We start from the raw sequence: 25,010 nt of genomic DNA, 5'->3' as shown, positions 1-25,010 counted from the left end.
ACAGCGCTAGGAGGGCACATTTGCTGCTCGCCCTGTCGCCCTTTTGAAACCCGGGCTGTGGCAGCAAACAAACACCCCTGGGTCCCGCTGGGGAACTTACAGTGCGCATGCTTGAGAAAGTTTACCACTTTCTCAAGCATGCGCACTGTAAGTTCCCCAGTGGGACGGTCTGCTGCAGCCTGAGTGTGGACTGTCACTCAAGCTGCAGCAGGCCACCCCCCTACGCAATTCCCGCCGGCGGCCGATTACAGTTACAATGCTATTTCACCTGTTTAGAAGATACGGACGGTGGCGATGCGGGTCCATGGTGGCTGGTGGGGCTACGCCCCTACGCCCCAATGGACGCACGGTTTGCCTGATGAGGGGTTGTATGGTAGCGAGCTCTAGCAGTGCCCCTGCCCACTGCAGACATGGGGGGCTGTGGGAGGTTTGCCTGATGAGGGGTTGTATGGTAGCGAGCTTTAGCAGCGTCCCACGCACTGCGGACATGGGGGTCTGTGGGAGGTTTGCCTGATGAGGGGTTGTATGGTAGCAAGCTTTAGCGGCGTCCCACGCACTCCAGACATGGGGGGTCTGTGGGAGGATTGGCTGATGAGGGGTTGTATGGTAGAGAGCTTTAGCAGCGTCCCAGGCACTGCAGACATAGGGGACTGTAGGAGGTTTGCCTGGTGAGGGGTTGTATGGCAGCAAGCTTTAGCGGCGTCCCATGCACTGCAGACATGGGGGTCTGTGGGAGGTTTGCCTGATGAGGGGTTGTATGGTAGCGGGCTTTAGCGGCGTCCCATGCACTGCAGACATGGGGGTCTGTGGGAGGTTTGCCTGATGAGGGGTTGTATGGTAGCGAGCTCTAGCAGTGCCCCTGCCCACTGCAGACATGGGGGGCTGTGGGAGGTTTGCCTGATGAGGGGTTGTATGGAAGCGAGCTTTAGCAGCGTCCCACGCACTGCAGACATGGGGGTCTGTGGGAGATTTCCCTGATGAGGGGTTGTATGGTAGCGGGCTTTAGCGGCATCCCATGCACTGCGGACATAGGGTACTGTAGGAGGTTTGCCTGATGAGGGGTTGTATGGTAGGGGGCTTTAGCGGCGTCCCATGAACTGCAGACATGGGGGTCTGTGGGAGGTTTGCCTGATGAGGGGTTGTATGGTAGCGGGCTTTAGCGTCATCCCATGCACTGCAGACATGGGGGGCTGTGGGAGGTTTGCCTGATGAGGGGTTGTATGGTAGCGAGCTTTAGCGTCATCCCATGCACTGCAGACATGGGGGTCTGTGGGAGGTTTGCCTGATGAGGGGTTGTATGGTAGCGGGCTTTAGCGGCGTCCCATGCACTGCACACATGGGGGGCTGTGGGAGGTTTGCCTGATGAGGGGTTGTATGGTAGCGAGTTCTAGCAGTGCCCCTGCCCACTGCAGACATGGGGGGCTGTGGGAGGTTTGCCTGATGAGGGGTTGTATGGTAGCGAGCTTTAGCAGCGTCCCATGCACTGCGGACATGGGGGTCTGTGGGAGGTTTGCCTGATGAGGGGTTGTATGGTAGCGAGCTCTAGCAGTGCCCCTGCCCACTGCAGACATGGGGGGCTGTGGGAGGTTTGCCTGATGAGGGGTTGTATGGTAGTGAGCTTTAGCAGCGTCCCACGCACTGCGGACATGGGGGTCTGTGGGAGGTTTGCCTGATGAGGGGTTGTATGGTAGCGGGCTTTAGCGGCGTCCCATGCACTGCAGACATAGGGGACTGTAGGAGGTTTGCCTGATGAGGGGTTGTATGGTAGCGGGCTTTAGCGGCGTCCCATGCACTGAAGACATGGGGGGCTGTGGGAGGTTTGCCTGATGAGGGGTTGTATGGTAGCGAGCTTTAGCGTCATCCCATGCACTGCAGACATGGGGGTCTGTGGGAGGTTTGCCTGATGAGGGGTTGTATGGTAGTGAGCTTTAGCGCCGTCCCATGCACTGCAGACATGGGGGTCTGTGGGAGGTTTGCCTGATGAGGGATTGTATGGTAGCGGGCTTTAGCGGCGTCCCATGCACTGCAGACATGGGGGGCTGTGGGAGGTTTGCCTGATGAGGGGTTGTATGGTAGCGGGCTTTAGCAGCGTCCCATGCACTGCGGACATGGGGGTCTGTGGGAGGTTTGCCTGATGAGGGGTTGTATGGTAGCGAGCTCTAGCAGTGCCCCTGCCCACTGCAGACATGGGGGGCTGTGGGAGGTTTGCCTGATGAGGGGTTGTATGGTAGTGAGCTTTAGCAGCGTCCCACGCACTGCGGACATGGGGGTCTGTGGGAGGTTTGCCTGATGAGGGGTTGTATGGTAGCGAGCTCTAGCAGTGCCCCTGCCCACTGCAGACATGGGGGGCTGTGGGAGGTTTGCCTGATGAGGGGTTGTATGGTAGTGAGCTTTAGCAGCGTCCCACGCACTGCGGACATGGGGGTCTTTGGGAGGTTTGCCTGATGAGGGGTTGTATGGTAGCGGGCTTTAGCGGCGTCCCATGCACTGCAGACATAGGGGACTGTAGGAGGTTTGCCTGATGAGGGGTTGTATGGTAGCGGGCTTTAGCGGCGTCCCATGCACTGAAGACATGGGGGGCTGTGGGAGGTTTGCCTGATGAGGGGTTGTATGGTAGCGAGCTTTAGCGTCATCCCATGCACTGCAGACATGGGGGTCTGTGGGAGGTTTGCCTGATGAGGGGTTGTATGGTAGTGAGCTTTAGCGGCGTCCCATGCACTGCAGACATGGGGGTCTGTGGGAGGTTTGCCTGATGAGGGATTGTATGGTAGCGGGCTTTAGCGGCGTCCCATGCACTGCAGACATGGGGGGCTGTGGGAGGTTTGCCTGATGAGGGGTTGTATGGTAGCGGGCTTTAGCGGCGTCCCATGCACTGCAGACATGGGGGTCTGTGGGAGGTTTGCCTGATGAGGGGTTGTATGCTAGCGAGCTTTAGCAGCGTCCCACGCACTCCAGACATGGGGGTCTGTGGGAGGTTTGCCTGATGAGGGGTTGTATGGTAGCGGGCTTTAGCAGCGTCGCATGCACTGCAGACATGGGGGTCTGTGGGAGGTTTGCCTGATGAGGGGTTGTATGGTAGCGGGCTTTAGCAGCGTCCCATGCACTCCAGACATGGGGGTCTGTGGGAGGTTTGCCTGATGAGGGGTTGTATGGTAGCGGGCTTTAGCAGCGTCCCATGCACTGCAGACATGGGGGGCTGTGGGAGGTTTGCCTGATGAGGGGTTGTATGGTAGCGAGCTTTAGCGTCATCCCATGCACTGCAGACATGGGGGTCTGTGGGAGGTTTGCCTGATGAGGGGTTGTATAGTAGCGAGCTTTAGCGGCGTCCCATGCACTGCAGACATGGGGGTCTGTGGGAGGTTTGCCTGATGAGGGGTTGTATGGTAGCGGGCTTTAGCGGCGTCCCATGCACTGCAGACATGGGGGGCTGTGGGAGGTTTGCCTGATGAGGGGTTGTATGGTAGCGAGCTTTAGCGTCATCCCATGCACTGCAGACATGGGGGTCTGTGGGAGGTTTGCCTGATGAGGGGTTGTATGGTAGCGAGCTTTAACGGCGTCCCATGCACTGCAGACATGAGGGTCTGTGGGAGGTTTGCCTGATGAGGGGTTGTATGGTAGCGAGCTTTAGCGTCATCCCATGCACTGCAGACATGGGGGTCTGTGGGAGGTTTGCCTGATGAGGGGTTGTATGGTAGCGAGCTTTAGCGGCGTCCCATGCACTGCAGGCATGGGGGGCTGTGGGAGGTTTGCCTGATTATAGGTTGTATGGTAACAAGCTTTAGCAGTGTCCCACGCACTCCAGACATGGGGGTCTCTGGGAGGTTTGCCTGATGAGGGGTTGTATGGTAGCGAGCTTTAGGGGCGTCCCACGCACTCCAGACATGGGGGTCTGTGGGAGGTTTGCCTGATGAGGGGTTGTATGGTAGCGAGCTTTAGCGGCGTCCCATGCACTCCAGACATGGGGGTCTGTGGGAGGTTTGCCTGATGAGGGGTTGTATGGTAGTGAGCTTTAGCGGTACTACTGTACAGTACAGACATGTAAGGCTGTGGGAGGTTTGCCTGATGAGGGGTCGTATGGTAACGAGCTTTAGCAGCGTCCCACGCACTCCAGACATGGGGGGCTGTGGGAGGTTAGCCTGATGAGGAGTTGTTTGGTAGCGAGCTTTAGCGGCGTCCCACGCACTCCAGACATGGGGGGCTGTGGGAGGTTTGCCTGATGAGGATTTGTATGGTAGCGAGCTTTAGCGGCGTCCCACGCACTCCAAACATTGGGGGCTGTGGGAGGTTTGCCTGATGAGGGGTTGTATGGTAGCGAGCTTTAGCGGCTTCCCATGCACTGCAGACATGGGGGTCTGTGGGAGGTTTGCCTGATGAGGGGTTGTATGGTAGCGAGCTTTAGGGTCATCCCACGCACTCCAGACATTGGGTGCTGTGGGAGGTTTGCCTGATATGGGGTTGTATGGTAGCGAGCTTTAGTGGCGTCCCACGCACTGCAGACATGGAGGTTTGCCTGATGAGGAGTTGTATGGTAGCGAGCTTTAGCGGCGTCCCACGCACTCCAGACATGGGGGTCTGTGGGAGGTTCACCTGATAAGGAGTTGTATGGTAGCGAGCTGTAGCAGCGTCCCACGCACTCCAGACATGGGGGTCTGTGGGAGGTTTGCCTGATGAGGGGTTGTATGGTAGCGAGCTTTAGCAGCGTCCCACGCACTGCAGACATGGGGGTCTGTGGGAGGTTTGCCTGTTGAGGGGTTGTATGGTAGCAAGCTTTAGCGGTACTGCTGTACAGAACAGACATGTAAGGCTGTTGGAGGTTTGCCTGGTGAGGGGGTGTATGGTAGCGAGATGTAGCAGTTCCCCTGTGCATTGCAGACATGGGGAGCTGCAGCAGGTTTGCCTGATTAGGGGTTGTGTGGTGAAGAACTTGAGCAGCGTCCCATGCACTGCGGACATGGGGGAGTGTGGGAGGTTTGCCTGATGAGGGGTTGTATGGTAGCAAGCTTTAGCCATGCCCCTATGCACTTTAACATTGTGAGGATGCTGAAGGATTGCTTGCGATGGGCTGTCAGGTACCTTAAGTTTTGACCCGGCACACTGCAGGACGATTATTTGGGCACTTTGCCTGAAATGGGTTACATATTACAAAGCTTCAGCAGTACCCCAGTAGGAATGTGAGGCCAGGGCCGGCTTTAGGGCAGCGCGACTGGTGCGGTTGCACTGGGTGCTGACCTGTGGAGGGGGCGCTGGCCTCCTGGGGGGGTGCTGTGTTTAGCAATAACTTGTGATTGGAGTGATCAGGGGTACTTTAGCCCGGTGGTAGTGAGAGAGTCCGAGGAGGTGGTCATGGGATCACCAAAAATAAACATCGCACCAGATGCCACCAGTGCTAAAGCAGGCCTTGTTAGTGGGTTGTATGGTACCGAGCATCAGCTGTGCCTCGGTGCACTGCAAGAATGGGAGGCTGTGGGAGGCTTGCCTGATAAAGTGACATGTGCTATGTGGCATGCTGGAGACAAGCTTGGTGAGTGAGAAAGTAAAAAAAAGAAGCCGATAACAAACGATCTCAATATTGTGGTGAGCAAGATAAGTGAGAAAGAGACATTTCAGAGCCTTCTCCATTTGTGTGACAAGTCTATTGTTTCAAGTGTCGCTCCCTCAGATCACATCTTTGCTCCGAGCTTTGCCTCGGAGCTAATCAAGCACAAAGTGGGCGTTCTTATGGAGAAAATGAAATTTGCATAGCCATAGCTCCTGCGTGTGTCTAGTTTCTGGGGTGAAATCTTTGGATGGAATGTGTGACCGATGAAGGAGAGTGGAGCTTTTCTGCTAATACACTGGATCTTTGTCCTATTTTCATTGTCTCGATGATATTTTGAGCCTATCAACTCCTGAACATTCATATATTTTATTCTGTAGTACTCCTCTATTTTCAATTCTATGCACGAGTTAATATTTGGATGCACATGTGGAATCGCCTTTTACGCCCGAAAGGATGTGGAGGCCTGACTGGTTTTATTTTCAAATTGTGCCATGGCTTTGCTCCATTGCATTTTATATTACAAATGGTCTAGATTTCAACCTCATTCCCATGCTATTTAAGAACCATTAGGCCTGCGAGTCCCTTGAAAACGTTATCTTGGCTGAGGACAGCCTTATTTCGCCTCGCACAGGTTTATAATAATCCACAAATTTCCTTGGATAAAATTGATCCTGTCGGATTATGATAATACATTGAGGGTGCATCGCCTTGGGAGTGCATTTGCTTCCAGGATCTGCACAATACAGTCTACGCATAAAGGCATGCAGAAAAATATGACCTACTCCATTTTCGCAATGAGTACAGGAGTACATTTGTCATGCAAATAACTTCAAAAACAGCGAAGTGGTAATTGCATTGCCGAGCTAACACGTGCTTCGTCTGGGGATGTACCCCACGACTTTTTCAGGGCTTCCGGCTAGCTCGAAAAACCGAATAGCTCTCAGCCGGTTGTACTTCCGTCCCGGTTTTTCAAGCTTGCCAGAAGCCCTGAAGAAGTTGTGGGGTACAGCCCCAGACGAAACATGTGTTGGCGGGGCAACTGTTTGGATTAAAGAAGAACAATACAATTAGGACTGCACTGTTTTTGAAGTTCTTTGCATGACAAATGTACTCTTGATATTTATGAAGGTTGCATACTATGTCGCAGGAAGCATTGGAATTCTAGCGTGTGCACAGGCATGCCAGAATCTTCTGTCACCCCCTTATTTGGGAAGCTAGTCTTTGAACGTGGATGGAATTGAGAACTTTCTGGCCACTCTCCAGAAACGCTAATAACTGTTTAAGGAAATCTAATGAAGGCCATTCCAAAGGACAGAAATAGCATGGATTAAATAGGAAAAATCAGTATGGGTTCAAAGGTATGGGAGAGTGAGCAGAGTGCACCAGCTTGCAGGGACAGCGGATTTATCAACTTAGCCAGGCTCTCTGAGCTGAACGGGTGCTGTCTAAAGTGTGTTTATAATAATTCGAGGTTCTGCTGTTCAGTATAGTATATTCTGTGGCTTGCTTTGGGACAGTCACAGTCTCTGTGTTGCTGGCAAGGTCATGCAGGTGTTAGGCAGGAGGATATGATGGTGAGGCAGCATTTGTTGAATCTGTTGGTCAGGAGGTACTGAACAGATGTGGTGGGGGCATGGGGGCCTGGATGTGCTTAGGTGAGGCACAACATGTTTGCTACTGACCGGTGACACTCTCCAGGGATTACAAGCAGGTCAGGCCACTCCAAGAATTACCTGCGGGACAGGCCGCAGGGTTGGCACCTCAGTTTCCCAGTGCATGTGAACGGTTCACCACAGACATGGACAGAGTTTATGTGTAAACACCAGCGGGCATTAGGGTTATTAGAGGCTCCTTTTGAGGGTTTCATGGCACACTCCTTCAACATTGTCATAGTACCGACCACAATAGGCATGGGAATGGCACAGGAGGATAATAGTGTGAACACAAGGGGATGATGGATCGAGCGCTGAAATTTTTCAGACACTCATCATCAGTCACAGATCTGGGTTGAATCCATCATCGTTCTTTAGCCCACTTCGCCATCCCAGTTCTGACCCGGCCATATGCAAATCAGTCTAGACCCTGTGCCTCTTGGGAACAGTCCAGCCTGAACTGCCAAGCCAGGTTTTCCTTGGACCGGAAACAAGCATCCTGGTACCCGTTTTGGGGTAACACCCCTCATCAGCCAGGCTAGCTTGAATCCAGTGGCAAAGTGAGCAAGGGGCCCACGTCTGGGCATACCCTGCCAACTTAGGGCAAACAAAGCAAACACAAGGAGATGATGGTCAGAGTGCATGAGGATAAAAGGCCATCCGGAGATGGAAGTCCAGCTGTTTTGTGCGCTACGTCAGACCATATTTGGTGTATGAGCCTTAGGGCTGTAGCTCTGCACACCACCGTTCCCCCAAGCATATTCTTCCTTCTTTATCAACAGTGTACTCGCTGGTAAGGGCAATGAAGGTATGCAAGAGAGCAGAGAGATTCAATGTCAAAAACTACAAAACGGGGCCCGCTATGGAGCATTATTGATTGGGAGTAGGTTGGTTTGAGTTAAGACACCTGTCGGCATGCCTGGTGGCAGCATTGGAGGTGACCAGATCCCCTGGCTTGACAATCTATTAATCAGTGTTGGGGTTATCGACACAATCCCTATTGTTAGGCAGAGGGTCTGCACAGAGCTCATTTAAATGTTGGGCAAGCTGCGCCACTTGCTGCCAGGTTTCTTGTTGTTATGGTCCACAGGAAACATCCAAGCAGATTGGGCTTGAGGCTATAAACAAGCCAGTGAAGAAACTGAACCAGACTTTACAAACTATTCTTAAGTTGGAAGCCATAAATGCCATCAGGCATGGGTTGCTACACGTGGCCAGTTTTGACTTATTTGGAGAAGACACATTCAGCTGTTAGAGTCTAGTCTAGATGTATTCCTGCAGACATGTAGAGGGTGATTGCAAGGAAAGAGAGATTCTCTTCCAGGGGATCCTCATCAATAGTCATAAGCACTAGAATATTCCCGCCCATGTGCGGGACCCCGGAAACACAATCATATATGTGACCCACATGGTGTAGCACGGTTACAACGAATTTTTTACAACGCACTACCATTACATCGCAACTTTTACCACGCAAACCATTACAACGCAATGCGCTGGGGGGCGCTCTAGGATAGGGAATGTATTTAATATACTATCCAACACCTTCCCTGCTATCCACGGGGACTGGAGTTGGAATAGTAAATTAAATAATTCACTATCCAGCGCCTAAAAGCATTATGCGTTGTAATGGACTGCGTGGTAAAAAACGCGTTGTAAAGGCATGCGTGGTAAAAGCATGCGTTGTAGTGACACCAATCCGACCCACATATATAAATCTCCATATATATACATATATATACAAAATAGAAAGCAAATGCAGCCTTACACACACTAGAGCTGAATAATGCTGTAAGGAATTCCCATTATATCATAAACAATACAATGGAAACAGGGAAAAACAACAGCAGAGCATGTTTAAAAACTGTTTTAATGCTTAACACTTAGCACAAACTCTCAGATAGGACTGAAAGCATTGACAGCTCCCAGGCTGCATTGCAGAAATCATAGCCTAAAAAGGCTGAAAAGCTAACTCATAGCAACATAGAAATAAACTGGCACAGTGCCTTTAAGGCAGTTGTGACCCCCAGCTTCCCATCATGCCTCAGGGGTGACAGTTAGGTCAGTTGTTCTTTCCGGCTCCTTCAGGAAGGATCCTGGTTACACAGCTCCTCTTCTTTCTGATTTTAGTCAGAAATAATCTTCACTTTTTTGGAAAATTTTGACTTACTTCGACGTCTTTCATCTTTTGAAGTAAAGTTCTGTCTTTTTTTGACAGTTTTGCGCATTTTTTCCACTCAAAATGCCATCTCTTTTTGACCCCTGCCCTTCTTGTGGAAAAAAGAAGGCCAGGTCAGACTCTCATGCAGTCTGTATTCTTTGTTTGCCTAAGGACCATGTCCCCAAGACTTGCCCTCATTGCCAATCCCTATCCAATAGGACTCTAAAAGATAGAGAAAGGATCCGTCTTTATGGGTTGTCAGAAAAGGCATCTTCGAGAGGCAGGTCACCGATGAGGAAGGGCTCTAATCTTCATCCAGAATCAAAGTCCCTCGCTCTTCTGCTTTAGCGTCGGGCTGGGCGCTGAAAAAACTACCACCGGTGGGTCATTTGTCCAGTAAAAGACATCGACGGCGGGCTCGCCATCGAGAGAACACCGTCATTCAGGTACGTCTCTCCGATCACCGTCGACGTCGAAGAATCGTGATCCTCCACCGTCATCAACCTGGCGACGATCGGCGTCGAGGAGCTGAAGCCCTCTGCCATCGTCAACTCTGTGGCGATCGGCGTCCAGGAGTAGAAGCCTTCCGCCTTCGTCAACCCGGCGACGATCGGCGTTGAGGAGCAGAAGTCCCCCGCCGTTGTCAGCTCGCTGTTCGGCGTCAAGGGCGGGGGGCAGGAGTCCTCTGCCGTCGTCAACCCGGCGACGATCGGCGTCGAGGATCGGTAGCCCTCCGCCGTCGTCTCGGCGACGATCGGCGTCAAGGAAGAAGAGCACTTCACGTCTTCAACACGGCAACGATCGGCGTCTAGGAGCAAAGGCCCTTCGTCTTTGTTAGCACATCAACGTTCGTCTTCGAGGAGCAGAACCCCTCCGCTGTCGTCGGCTCACCGCCGTTCACCGTTGAGACAAAGGGATACTCCGACGTCGTCTGCAAGGCATTTGACATCGAGGAACAGAGAGTTGACGTCAAGACCGGTTCAAATACCAGGCCGGAAATCGACGTAGAGAAGGAGAACCAGGTCGACGTCGAGAAGGGCTCAGTCACAGCAGGTCACACGCCCGACGTTAAGGCCCGCATCAGTGAGGTCTCGAGAAGGCTCCATGATTCAAGTGACAGAATCAGCATCAAGACACTCTTCATATCACTCCTCGAGACACCCTTCAGCGGAGCATTCACCATCTGCCTCGCCAGAAAGTCACTCAGACAGACCACGTCATAGGTCCCCTTCACATCACAGGGAGGCTTCCCCTGCTGTTCATTTGTCACCGAGATAGCTCCTTCCCCTCCATCACTGGAGTAAAGATACAGGAGCATCCCGATGGGAGGAAGAACATACCAGTCCTCTTCAAAGGTCACCTCTGCAAAGATTGGTGCAGGAGGTGGATAGATCGCCCTTGCCCCGACATGGGGAGCATGCGGGCAGGTCATGGGAGCGCAGACCTAGTTCTCATCGCAAAAGGAGAAGGTCACCTACGTGGCCTTCCTCTTCCACCCAATCCTCCAAGAGGGACTATTCACCTACTGAACATCGAAATGTCTACTCCTCAGGTGGCGACAACAGTTATTTTTGAGACTCTACATCAGAGAGCAGCATCTCGTCTGTTGCTTCCTCTGGTTCCCGGTCTTCTGGAACAGGTGACAGACATTTTCCTCACTCCACCTGCGATTAAAGCTGCACCGACGATTATTCAAAAGAAGTACAAACCTGCAGCAACAGACCCTGTGTTCTTAAAATCAGATCCGCCTGCGGACTCTGTTATAACTGTGGCAGCAAGGAAAACTCATGCTGTAGCTGTGTCTTCGTCAGTCCCGCCGGATAAAGAAAGTAGGTCCCAGGACTCATGGGGACGGAAGGTTTGCGGGTCTGCAGCATCATCGCTCAAAGTCTCTAGTGCAGCAGCCTTATTAGGTCGTTACGACAGAGCCTTATGGGACTCCTTGGATCGCTTCAAGGAAAAATTGCCAAAGGAAGATCAAAGGGATTTTGAGGGGGTCATCAAGGAAGGGTCGCTTGTTGCCAACCAAGTGATTAGCACAGCAGTGGATGGTGCCACGCTGTCAGTGCACTCATATGCGCATGGGATTTGCGCCAGGAGGTCCTCTTGGTTGAGACTAATAGCTCTCAAGCCAGATGCTCAGCAGAGGATCCTAAATCCACCTTTTTCTTGCTCCTCCCTGTTTGGCACCCATACAGATGAGGAAATGGGTAGAATGAGAGCCGAGCTCCATACCCTCAAAGCAGTTGGATTGGAGAAGAAAAAGGAGTTTAAACGATGATACAGTCCCAACCAATGCAAGGGCTACCAACAGAGGGTTCAAACCCCTCAATGGTCCCAGAACAAAAACCAAGGCAAATCGCAGTATCGAGGCTGTAAGTCCAACAGAGGTAGAGGAGGTCATCAGCAACAGTCCTCTAACACGGCCAGATCAGCAGGGAAGCAATGAGCAGGAGCTTCCTCTGGCGCCGTTGCCCACTCCAGTGGGAGGAAGTGCTTCACATCATCTGGAAGAGTGGTGCAGCATAACAAAAGATAGTTGAGTGCTCAATATACTGCGCAATGGATACGCACTACATTTTCGTGTGCCTCCAAAGGACATTCCTCCGAAAAGATCTCATCCTCACCAGTTAAAGTTGCTTCGGCAGGAAGTGATAACCCTTCTGCGAAAAAAGGCCATAGAAGAGGTTCCTTCCGTGCAGCGAGGGAAGGGAGTTTATTCCAGGTACTTTCTTGTGCCCAAAAGAGATCAGGAGCACACATTCAGACCTATACTGGACCTTCGCTTGATAAACAAAGTCATTGTGAAGGAAAAGTTTTGCATGTTGTCCCTTCATCAAATATGTCCACATCTACAAGCAGGAGATTGGATGTGTTCGGTGGACCTCCAAGATGCGTACTTCCATATCCCTATCATCCCACGTCATCACAAATACCTTCGATTCGTGGTCAGCAGCAAGCATTACCAGTTCAAAGTCTTACCCTTCGGACTGAAATCTGCTCCACGAGTCTTTACCAAGTGCATGGCAGAGGTGGCGGCGGCCCTACACAGAAAAGGTCTGTTTGTCTACCCTTACTTAGACGATTGGCTCCTCATGTGAACATGGAGAAATCAGTTCACCGCCCCACCCGGACAATCCATTGTTTGGGCTCAACTCTGGATTCAAACAAAGGAAGAGCGTTTCCTTCGGAGGAGAGACTTTCTTCAATGCAACAGAAGTGCAAAACTCTGCTCCAGACAGATCCCCCAACAATCCGGCAAGTGGCATCTCTGCTGAGATCAACCGCCTCTTGCATATTTCTCATTCCCAACGCCAGGCTGAGAATGAGGCAGTTGCAGCAAGATCTAGAAGACAAGTGGGACCAAACAACGGATCGCTGGGAGGACCGAATTGTGCTCTCTCAAGCAGCAAAGTCATCCATCATATGGTGGACTCGACCGCAGAACCTATTGGTGGGAGTCCCCTTCCATCAACCACTTCCAGTGCAGCTATTGATAACAGATGCATCACTGCAGGGATGGGGGGCACACATGGGGTGCCTTCAGATGCAGGGCCGGTGGTCCACCAAAGAGCAGTCCTACCATATAAACATGTTGGAGCTACGAGCAGTCCATCTTGCTCTGAAAGCTTTTTGGCCATCGATCACGTCTAACTCGATCCTGATCCAAACAGAGAACACGACCACCATGTATTATCTAAACAAACAGGATGGTACGCACTCTGGCCCTCTATCCCTGGAGTCTCAAGCGATCTGGCACTGGCTTCTGGCACGGAACCTCTCCATCATGGCAGTGCACCTTCCAGGGGAGCAAAACGTGCGAGCAGACGCGCTCAGTCGGCACTTCGAAGATCAGCCAGACTGGGTGCTACACAACGAGGTGGTGGCAAATATTTTCCAACAGTGGGGTCATCCGTCAATAGATTTATTTGCAGACAACCAAAACAAAAAATGCAGCGCCTTCACATCCAGATTACACCTTCCAGGGACAAGGGGGAATGCACTTTTGATGGATTGGTCAGAGACATTTACATACGCCTTTCCTCCTCTGCCTCTGATCCCGAAGGTGGTGTCCAAGCTCATCAGATCCAACATGAAGATGATTATGATAGCTCCAGACTGGCCGCGTCAGTGGTGGTACCCGGACCTTCTGCAGTTATCGGTACTCCCCCACAAGAGACTGCCTTACAGAGCGGACCTGCTGACCAAAATGTACGGGAGGATTCTTCATCCCGGCCTTCCTTCACTGAACTTGGCAGCATGGCTACTGAGGTCCTGCAATATGGACCCTTGAATCTACCGCAGGACTGCATGCACATCCTGAAAGAGGCTAAGAGAACTTCCATGAGAGCGTTGTACGCTTTTAAGTGGAAGAGATTCTACCTATGGTGTGTTCATAATTATTTTGATCCTACAAAGGGGCAGGAGGAGGTCATTCTGCCTTACCTCCTTTATTTAGCCAAAGCGGGTTTAAAATATTCCTCGATCAGGGTTCACTTGTCAGCCATTACGGCGTACAGAAAATCCCCCAACCAACCTTCTTTTTTCCAATTGCAGGTGGTTAAGGATTTACTACAGGGGTTGAAGAAAGTGTATCCCCCGGTTCGAACTCCTTCTCCTCCTTGGGAATTGAATCTTGTGCTGTCTAGATCGATGGGTCCTCCTTTTGATCCCATTCATAAAGCCACTTTGCAGCACCTGACATGGAAGACCACTTTTCTGGTGGCAATAACGTCAGCGTGCAGAGTAAGTGAGATCCACAGCAGGGTAGTGTTAAGGGCTCACCCTGCTTTTTTGCCAAAGGTTGTATCAGATTTTCATATTAATCAGTCAATCTCCCAACCGTCCTTTTTTCCCAATCCCGCAACTTCTGCGGAGAGGTCTCTCCACTCCTTATACCTTAAAAGAGTGCTCAAATTCTATTTGGAGGGGACGAAGGGTATAAGGAAATCAGATCAATTGTTTTTGAATTATGGTACCATGAAAACAAGCTTTCCAGCCTCCAAGAGATCCATTTCAAGATGGAAAGTGTCCTGTATAAAATTGGCCTACCAGTTGGCAAATAAACCCCCTTTGTGGTCTCCTAGCACACTCCACTAGGGGAAATGTGGCCACAATAGCTTTCTTGCATGATGTTCCAATGGCAGAGATTTGCAAGGCAGCAACCTGGAGATCGGTTCTTACTTTCACAAGGCATTATTGTATAGAATCCGATTCCAGGGCGGATACTCAAGTAGGCCAGGCCTCCTTGAGGAATCTATTCGGATAGTAAGATGTCTGTCCGAGCTTAGTTATCTGAGCTGGTTGGTTAATTTGCCATTCTTTTTCCTTTGCCCGCAGGGGGATGAGGTGAGGCTCGCTATTCTATTCTAGTGCTTATGACTATTGATGAGGATCCCCTGGAAGAGAAAGTTTAGTTACTTACCTGTAATTCTAATTCTCTTCCAGGGGTATCCTCATCAAAGTCATAAGCAACCCTCCCGCCTCCCCGGGCAAAGGATCATTGTATTTTTTAAGGTAATGTCAAGTCTTTGTGCTATGGCTTTTGAGTCCTCGCAAAGAACAACTGACCTAACTTTCACCCCTGAGGCATGATGGGAAGCTGGGGGTCATGACTGCCTTAAAGGCATGGTGCCAGTTTATTTCTATGTTGCTACGAGTTAGCTTTTCAGCCTTTTTAGGCTATGTTTTTTGCAATGCAGCCTGGGAGCTGTCAATGCTTTAAGTCCTATCTGAGAGTTTGTGCGAAGTGCTAAGCATTAAAACAGTTTTTAAACATGCTCTGCTGTTGTTTTTCCCTGTTTCTATTGTATTCTTTATGATAAAATGGGAAGTCCTTACAGCCTTATTCAGCTCTAGTGTGTGTAAGGCTGCATTTTCTTTTTATTGTATATATATATATATGTATCCTCGCCACTCCACTCCACGAGCAAGATGCAGGTGCTCTCTCCTCTCGAAAAGAAACGTGGAGCACAGACCCAGGTAAGTTTTTTTTAATTTGCTGGTTTATTGAGCTGTAACTCAGTCGGCCATTACGCGTTTCGGTACTGACGTACCTTGATCACATGTATATATATATCGAGATACATATATGTGGGTCACATATATGATTGTGTTTCAGGGGTCCCTAACAATGGCGGGAATATTCTAGTGCTTATGACTTTGATGAGGATACCCCTGGAAGAGAACTAGGATTGCAGGTAAGTAACTAATCCTTATTGGCAGGGGATGATGCAGGTGCCAGTGACCTGCTGGCCTGGGGGTCAAATTATGGGGAAAATGGCAGTATGGGCCTGGACGGCACTAGGGCACCTGGTTGCCATTTCTTTTCGGGGGAGGCTTTCTAGGGAATTAGGCTGTTTGGAAGGGGCACTGACCAGCCGGTGGTCCCAGACTTCTAGCTCTACCTCAGGTACCCCCAAAGCTATTTGGGGCTTGGTTAACATGTCATGAGATTCCCCCAGCGGGGACAAATTGGTATGCAGTCTCTGGAAGAGTATATAATCTGTAATGTGTTACCTTAAGTTTTCATGACTTTTCTGTACTAAGCCGGGTTGTCTGGGTCACAAGGTCTAGCCTGTCCCCTTGAGGGGTGCCAATAGGAAATGTTTGCGATTTGATTACTTGCGATTTATTTGTGTTGTGTATTTGTTTATCTTGCATTCTACAGTTGTCATTGCCGTACCCTGTTCTGCTGTGAAGTAAACTTGCTACATCCTAACCCATGCAGATTTTCCCTTTGAGTTTGTGGGGGAAAGCAGGAATGAACAGGACCAGCACCATTGCACAAGTGATCATACCGATTCTTTTCACAGTAACATCCGCTCACTCAGTCAGAGAAAAAATAAGTCAAATGAATTATGTAACAGTCTTACTCCAGTGCATGAAGTGTGAAAGGAAGGGCTGCGGGATGTCATTTTTTCATAACACACAACAAAATGTAAATACCTGCAAATTCAGCACATTCAGCAGTTAGAAAGGCAAAAAAGCACATTGTTTTGTAATTCTGAATTGTGATGGAAACAAACCTTTTAATAGGATCAGAACAAATTAAGACACCTTAGATGTTAACACACAAATAAATGTTCACGAAACACGATTTTCACACATCGTCATTTGTGTGCTATGAAGATTTAGCAGGAAATCTGCATGTCTATGCAAATGTATAAGCCATTTCAATGGAACATGTGCTGCCTGTAAAGGACCGCCTTCTACCACACGATGCTTTAGTTGTATTGAAAAATTGACCGCCTCATGTTCCTTGAAGCTAGGTGGGTCACAAAATGTTATCGTGTGAAGATTGTGGATCATGGCTCTAAAAAGTTTGGGAAACACTGCCCTAGAGCATACCTTGTGTCGCTTGCACATATGCAGCACTTGCAGTGGCGTAGGTAAGTGGGGGCGGACTGCGCCAGGCGGTACGAGTTTGGCCTTCCCCCGCTCTTGATACCGGGTTCAATGAAATGTATGAACCTAAATTACCTTAAGCCTGGACATGCAAAAATGAACAAAATGATGTTCACGATTGAAAAAAGGGGGACCTCATACAAGACTAAGGTATAGATGCATCAAAGGAAAAAACGGTCGCAAAGGGGCAGATTCTCAGGATCTGCCCCATACTTAAATTGCGATTGCATTTAAGGAATCTCAAATTGAGATTCCTTAAATGCAATGCATCAAAGTAAAAAAAATTGCGATTTCGCTAAGAGGGGGAGCAAATTACCATGAAGTTGAACTTCATGGTAATTTGCAAAAACTTTGAAAAATGAACTAAAGTGCATTTTTCAAAGTTCCATTTTACACACACATGCCCTTGGGGCATGTGTGTGTGCAAGATGTTCTCATATGCAGATTACAGGGGTGCAACAGGGTGTCCTTTTGACACCCTGGCACCCTTGGAATTGCATTCTCAATTTGCGATTCTCTAATTGAGAATCGCAAATTGAGAATGTCTTTCCATCCATTCCTATGGACCTCTAGGCCCATAGGAATGAATGGGGAGGTATTCCTTAATTGCGACTTGCAATTTGCGAGTCACAGTTAAGGAATGTTTAGAAATCGCAATTTTTTTGCGATTTCTACATGCATAGCCTTTTGCTATTCCTTATTAGCAAATCCTTATTTTTCGCTAATAAGGAATCGCAAATGGCATTGTTGATGTGTGGAAAATAGTTTCCATCTTTGAAGATGTCATAAAACTGAGCTAGTGGCAGGTTCACAGCTTCAAACACTATTATGGGTGTGTGCGTATTTTTTTTTTTGTTGCCAACAAAGTTTTGCAAAGTGACCAATTTCTTTCTTTCGTGAAGGCTGCAGTTTCCCAGTTTGCCTTCTCCTTGGCAAATTATTTTCCGTTTTGCGAGATAATATTTGTCACCTCATAGTGAGATAATTTTTACTCTAACAGCACTCGGCCGAGCACGAATATGCAAGTAGGCCTTACTTACCATGTAAGTGAGAGTTTTAAAGAGGTTTCTTCTGCACAATGACAAACGTTTTAAGAAGATTTCTCTGCAAGATTGTCAGTGTTATTGCACAGGAAATGAAAACTCGAGGCCTCGTCAACATGTCTCTTTTAATTCCGATGGGGCAGGTTGCAGGGTTCACTGCGGATTCGTTCACTTTCACCTGGAGATATCGCTGCTTAAGCAGCTTCAATCTGCTGATGCAAGTGTGGGCATGAGGCCTTCGTGGTGTTCTAAGCAAAAAAAATCTGTATGAAATAAGCTAAGGTACTACATAAATTGCTGCAAAAGTATTGAATTTCATGAAGGGACACATCAAAATAATTTTTCATTCTAAGCGGGGTTGCAAAGTTTTCTCTAGAACTCCACGAAGGCTGTATGTTCACACAACCCTAAATGTTAAAATGAGCCCTATGCATCTATCTGAAAAGAATAGGCTAATAGCAAGTATTATTCATGTCTCTTCTTTTTACTCATTGCAAACCTCATCTTACTACTATGATCTCCCAAATAACACTTTCTAGACTCTCCTCTCTTTTATCCCTCCATTATCCTATTCAATCCACATGTCCACCAGGGCCAGACTGGCCGTAGCGGGCACCGGGCAATCCCCCGGTGCACCGCACGGGTGGGGGCCGTTTTTGTTACTGGGTCGTTTTTCAGCATAGCTGCAAAATCGTCCCTGTAAAAAAATCGGCAGAAAACCGGCCCCGGCAAAGAGCTCGATGGCACCCCCAACCCCCCGCCGGGGGGTGGGGGGGGCCGAGCACTTTGGTTTTGGTTCCCAGTCCGGCCCTGATGTCCACCGCTCAAATTAACTCATATTTCCCTATACTAATCCACCACTAATCTTTTTGGGTTCTGGGGTAGTGTGCTACTTGTCAAAAAGCGATTCAACGTAAGCGCTATAAATACAGTTACAATACAATACAATATGTGAGCATATAAATTTGAGGGGGAAAACGGGGGATTATACAAAGAAAAAAAAAGTAATGCTACAATCTAGAAATATCAGTGTGTATAAAATAATGTGCAAATTGTAATACTTCCGGCCAGAGTGCATGCAGGTCTTTTTCCTACCAATTCACATTTGTAGGATATTTTCGACGCAGCTTTATTTAGAATAAAAGACACATTTCCAAGCTTTGTGAACTAAACAAAGCTGGTGCCACTTAAACAATATCTAGACGTGCAGTTTAACCACTTCCCCTTCTCTTTGGCCTCCTGCCTGGAAAGGGGCATCTCAAGATGTCATTTATGTATGGATGACTCAGTGTATCTATACATGTGTAGGGATTTGTAAAGCACAAACCTTTCCACAAAGCAATGGAGCACTTCACAGTGAAAGGTGGATGCATAAAAAGAGGAGGGGGTCGTTGGAGCAAAGAGGACGGATGCAAGAAGGCAAAAGGGCCCAGTTATCGCGAGTGGAGCCTGGGAGGGTGCAGAAGTAGAGAGAGGATTGTAGACACCCCTGACGAACCATAGCTTGGGGTTTAACGCCATTCGTAAAATGGATGAGAGCAAGTTGGGAAACATGCAAAGCCCAGGAGGAATGTCTTGATTATTAAGAGGCTACATCGGCAATTCAACTTGCACTACATATATATATATATATATATACATATGTATATATATATATATATATATATATATATATATATATATATACATATATATATATATATATAATAAAAAAGAATAAATCAGAGAGAAGGGACTCGCAAAACATAGCCGTCCAATTGCGGTGATGATTTTTCATGTTATATAATTTCAAAAAGCTGTGCATGGAGTCAAGTAAAGAGATTCGGATGAAATGGTCGAAAAAGCATGATATGTTAATAATACAGACCAGTCTGGAAACAATCATCCTTTAATTGCTTCATACTGTCCAGATTGTGGATTCAGTTTTAGGACTGTCAATCTTAATTTATTGACAGGCCCTAACCCGGCCAGCCTCTTCATTTCCAATGGTGGCCGAGTGGTGGCCAAACTTTCATGCACAAATACCTTTGTGAATTAGTTGCAATATAAGGAGGCAACACTCTATGGGAGACGTCTGCCAAAAACGACATGAAACGCTTGTATATCATTTTACAGGAGCAACCCACTCTAAGGTAGTAACAGTCATGCCACCCCGGCCTCTCAAGTGCAAAGGGACATTCCAGTTGGATGGAGTTCTGTTGGAGTGGGCTTTTGAGAAAGGCATATTGGGTATTTTTGAGAATCTCCCCGTTTCTTTTGAAAGACAGGGAAGCAAACGTGAGTGGCTTTTTACTTTCCTAGGATTACCTATGGAATGGGGCATACACGCAGAACTCTGTTGGCTCAGCGCAACGAAAGGCGCAAAGAACAGCAATACAAGTGTTCATTGTTTTAGTGCAGTCACGTACATTTCCCACTACTATGGTAATTACCCCTATGTCTATTTGCAGTCATGTTTCATTTATTATACATTTCAACGTGGTAGTAAATATGCAACCCCAGATTAGGTCTGTGTTAGTGCCCCCCAAAGTGCACCCCAACGACAAATTGCATATGTAGACAGGCAGCTGGGAGATCCCTGCAAAGTATGTGCTGTTTATTTATTGGCTGTTTTTATTTATTTATTTGACTTTTAAAGAGTGCTGGCTAGACCCAAGGGTATCAACGTGCTTTCTGTGTTTTGAGATCAAGTTTACAAAAAGTACACGACGAAAGTCAAGTGGGATGCACAAAAAGTCATATAGAAAAATTTAGGACAACAGAGCAGCAAAGAAGACCACAGTAGGATAGAGAAATATACACCAGTTGGCTGGACAGAAAAGAAGAGAGGACTGTCTGACTTCCGCTCAGCCACCGCGGAACGAGGACTCAGGTTGGATGGGTCTTTCCTCACGAAAAGAACATATAAGAGAAAGTACAATGAGTGCAAAACTACTGGTGACATTTATGCCCCAATTTAAGAATAGAACTCCTTTCTGGCGCGATCTTTTACACTTTCCCGTCTCCCTGCAGGTGGTCTCACTGGGTCTGTACTTCGGCGACCAGGCCTACCTCCGAAGCAGTTGGAACATCCTAGATGGTTTCCTGGTCCTGGTGTCCCTCATCGACATCATAGTGTCTGTGGCCTCAGCGGGTGGCGCCAAAATTCTGGGTGTGTTACGGGTCCTGCGACTGCTGCGAACCTTGCGGCCCCTCAGGTAAGTCGCTTTTGCAGTTTCTAATACTTCACCTCGTTACATCACAGCCTGTTGTTATCGTAAACATCCCCGATTTAACCAGTGGGAGCTTATTACTCCGTTTTAGTGTTGGTGGTGAGCCTATGAACTATTCGATTTCATGGACAACAAGCCCTCCAAGGCGGAATCAGAAAGAAGGTCCCCAACTCTTCTTCTTTGAGACAGTAGTGGCCTACTGAAAAGTTGTGTTTCATGTTGCTAGTGACCCCCTGAACCCCACTTTTCACAGAAATGTTTTTATAATGTTGGCAGTATGAAGTATAAATTGGATTGTTACACTATAATTGTTTGTATTAGTCGGATTTTGCCATCCTAGAGAAGTGGTGTGAGTTAATAAGCGGTAAATTGCTAGCATGGGTAGTAGCAAATCACCCACTTTAAATCGTGTGAACACAAATATTCAGTAAGGGGCAGATTTGGATGTTGCTGTTCTAGTTACATGATATAAATGAAATCATTGAATTGTAAATTGATGGCAGAAGTGGATTTTTGTGGCTGTAATTTAGTGCTACAGAGTCCATTATTGAACTGAAAATTGTTTTGCAGAATTTGAATTGTTAAACTCTACATCGGTGACAGGATACAATTTCGGTACCCTGCTAGGTTTAATATGGTTTATTGAACTGTGAATTGGATCGGTGGCTGATGTTGGCCTCATTGAACTAAAGTTTGGTTGCAGAATTGTGATTTTACCATTGTCAGGTTATATCCATGGGTTTATCTAAGTACACATTAGTGGTAGTATGATTTTGATTCTATAGTTAGACGATGTAAGCGACATTAAGAAACAATACATTTTAAATTGATGTATCTCATTAGGCACGGTAAGTACGATTATTAGTCTGAATTAGTGCACTTACTTAGGAATGTGCTTCCATTGGCCTTTGCCTAATTAAGGGTTTTTTGTTTTTTTTAAATAGAGTGGTCGGAAATGATTGGTGTTTCTTTTGTTTCTTGCAATCTAAAATTGTCTTAATTAGTTTATAGTTGAATTTAGGACCATGCTTGCTATTTAAGAACTTGATACACAAACCCTGTTGTGACACAAATGTGCTCAGGTTGGCTTATTCAGTGAGTAAATTTGTAATGAGCAGGATTGTTGCACCGCTCTTAGTGACAAACAAACTGGATGGTAGGGCTCAAAAAGCCCACCATTGCTGGAAGGCTACTAGGTCCTGGAGTGGCTGTGGCTGGGCCACTCCGCACGTCCATGTTTGTTCTCCCCCTGCCGTAGATGACTCTCTCTATTTGGCGAACAGAAGATCCTATTTATTTATTTATTTATTTATTTATTCACTTTCTTGTGTGGCAGCCATAACATTTCGAGCAGAAACGGTTTTAGAAAAGAATAGTGATGGCACATATTAGTTTCAGATGGATCGGTGGTTAACACAAACCAGGTTCAGAGTTTGTGGTGAAAGTAACCTATGTCTTCTTGTGGGTGCTGACAGTGATGACAGACATACATATAGATAGGAAAATTCAAGCTAATCAGAGAATGGAATGACTACAGTTTACCTACATATTATTTGAGGTCTTACTGGGCTAGCTGCCTGCCTATGCCTTAATTTCCAGGAGATGTTTCTTTAAGTCGGGCTTAAACTCCTGAATCAACAGTCTGCGCTGATGGCCAAGCGTTTAGAAGGAACGGAATCTCCGGTGAAGGATCCTCTTTTTACCACAGAGCCAGCAGTCGATCGGGTAGCTATCCGAGGAGGCGGTAATTTGCCTGGGGAGAGTGTTCTTGTATTAAAGTTTAGGGTCATGTTCAGTGGGCCAAGGAGGCTTATAAGGAGAATGTTATAGTAACCCAACTTGGTGACTACCAGGGGCTTGATCAGTATTTTGTATCTAAAGAGGTGAGAGAATGTATCTTGTAAATATTTTAAAATGTGATAGTGAGATGCAGCAGCGACTGAAGTGATTACATATTTCATTCTCATGGGAGGACTAAAGCTGACACTGAGATTTCTGATTAGGGGGGGAGAATATGCACAACCAGTCCATTTCTTATTCCACCTTTACACTAGATTTGGTTTGAGAGGCAATGCATCTCTTCCTGTTCTATCCCAACTTGTTCAGAGGTTACCTGAGTCAGAGACTCACTTGTCTTTTGTAGCATTATTTTTAAACTAGAGGTGTCCTTAGGTGCCTGCTGCTGCTTCAATGTGACCCTGGTAATGCTGCCAGTGAGGTGTTGTGTGATCACAGGTAAGCAGGTTTCTAAGGCCCTAATGCAAGCGTGGAGGATTGGCCCCTCTAACCCTGGTTGGAGTAGTTAAAACCGTCCACGAGCAACGGGCGGTGAGAATACCCTTAAGTTCTTCATGAAATGAAGGTGCCATCTCCCTTTATTCTGTGAAGAGAGGGCCAGAGGCAGGGAGCCCTCTACCAGCCAGGGGGAGCTAAAGCTGAAACTGAACACTCACTCCCACCGCCTCCACTGTCGACGTCAGCATCGTTCCTGCATCTAATCATTCTTGCCAGATACACATGCGCTTAACAGGTAAGTACATGGATTCAAACAAATAATCGGAGAGACAGATCAGCTGAGTCAGAAAAGTGTGCCATCTGAACGGAGAAACCTCACTCCCAGTGACACCACTGCTTCACTGTTTATTCCTGTGCTGGCGTAGTCAGCCTTCCTCACAAACAACAAATAAAAGTCTGAAAAGGCGCTGTCAACATCTGTCGATGAACCAGTGTGTGCCTTCCCACCACAAGCGGCCATTTGTAAGTGTAAACCTTTGCCGTTAATATGGACTATTGATGATGAAAAGGAGGCCCCACCGGTGGCAATTGATGTAGTCACTATGAAATATTCTGGAAGTATTGTCTGTTCCAAAAATGTAGGTGGTCAAGCAGTGATCTCATGCATGAGGAAATTGGTTCCAAAGAGAGGCTGGGACTGCAGCAAAGGAGCAAACTGACACTGGCTGAGCCTAAATCCCTTGTGGCTAGGGTCCACCCAAATTACCAAAATTCAGATTTGTACTGGCGAACAATAGCCAGTGGGGTGGGGGCGTGACCACAGAAATGTGCTGTCAATTTGCCCATGTCAAAAGAAGTCATTCTGCAGCATTCATTACACACCATGCACAGCGAATAAAATAGGTGAGCAGGCCCACGTACATGGCATATGAATAGTAGACACATGTTGGTGATAGGAAGATTTTGATAGGGATGCAAAGAGGGCTGAAGTAACCTTTTATATCACATCCAACGATCTATTGCCTCTAAATACTCATTGGAACTAAATTCTTGATCAGAGGGATTTTGTTCGTCCTAGGGCTAATCTGAGAGTTCCTGCCTAATTGCTAAAAGCGAACCCCAAACAGCAGATTATCTCACCTTGTGTTGGGAGGTAATGGTTAAAATGAAGAGGGAGCCAAGTGGAACCCTGAGGTACTCCACAGGCCAAACATTGAGTACAGGACTAGAGTGAACTCCATGTACCCTGCCCTTTAAAAATCTTTTATCCTCTTTACCCAGCCTAATATCTTCCTCCTAGACCCAACAGTTGATCCCATGACTCTCCAGTGTTCTTCTAATATGTGTAACTGCTTACTGCTCACTAGTGATGGGTGATTTCAGCCTTTGGCTGGATGCCCCAGAGAAGGTTTGAAACCACTAGTCCAGTGGTGTATTTTCTTGTGTATCGTCTCTTTCCTCTCGCAACATCTCCCTTTCAGAGTAGGATTACTGAAGCTCCTTTGTACCAAGTTGCTTTTAGGTTTGTCGGAAATTATACCCTCTAAGCAATCGAAAGAGTTTAATGTGCAGAAGGGGACGTTTCTTGCTGGTGAAATTTCCAGTGTGGACCTGCTCAAGGGGCTTGAAGTCTCTTCGCACGAAGCATGCAGTAACCTATCTCTGTAGAAATGTATGCTCGGTTCCAGCATCCCCCATGTGTTAATGCCAGCCTTCGGTGTCTTAAAAGCACTTGTCTTTATCTACAGACGATTCCAGGGT

At 47.8% G+C, this 25,010-nt stretch overlaps 1 protein-coding gene across 1 annotated transcript in view; it reads left to right on the top strand.

Annotated features, from left to right (window-relative positions):
• The window catches only part of CACNA1I (calcium voltage-gated channel subunit alpha1 I), a 646,661-nt gene that overhangs the window by 407,739 nt on the left and 213,912 nt on the right, over positions 1–25,010 (top strand). The window contains exon 18 of the mRNA XM_078650206.1: positions 20,815–20,999. Within this exon, the coding sequence (XP_078506332.1) occupies positions 20,815–20,999 (185 nt within the window). The remainder of the gene's footprint in view (positions 1–20,814; positions 21,000–25,010) is intronic.

The sequence above is a fragment of the Lissotriton helveticus genome, chromosome 1_1 (genome assembly GCF_964261635.1).
Source record: "Lissotriton helveticus chromosome 1_1, aLisHel1.1, whole genome shotgun sequence".
NCBI lineage: Eukaryota > Metazoa > Chordata > Amphibia > Caudata > Salamandridae > Lissotriton > Lissotriton helveticus.
Note: the sequence above shows the minus strand (reverse complement) of the source record. Positions and strands in the feature narration are given on the sequence as shown.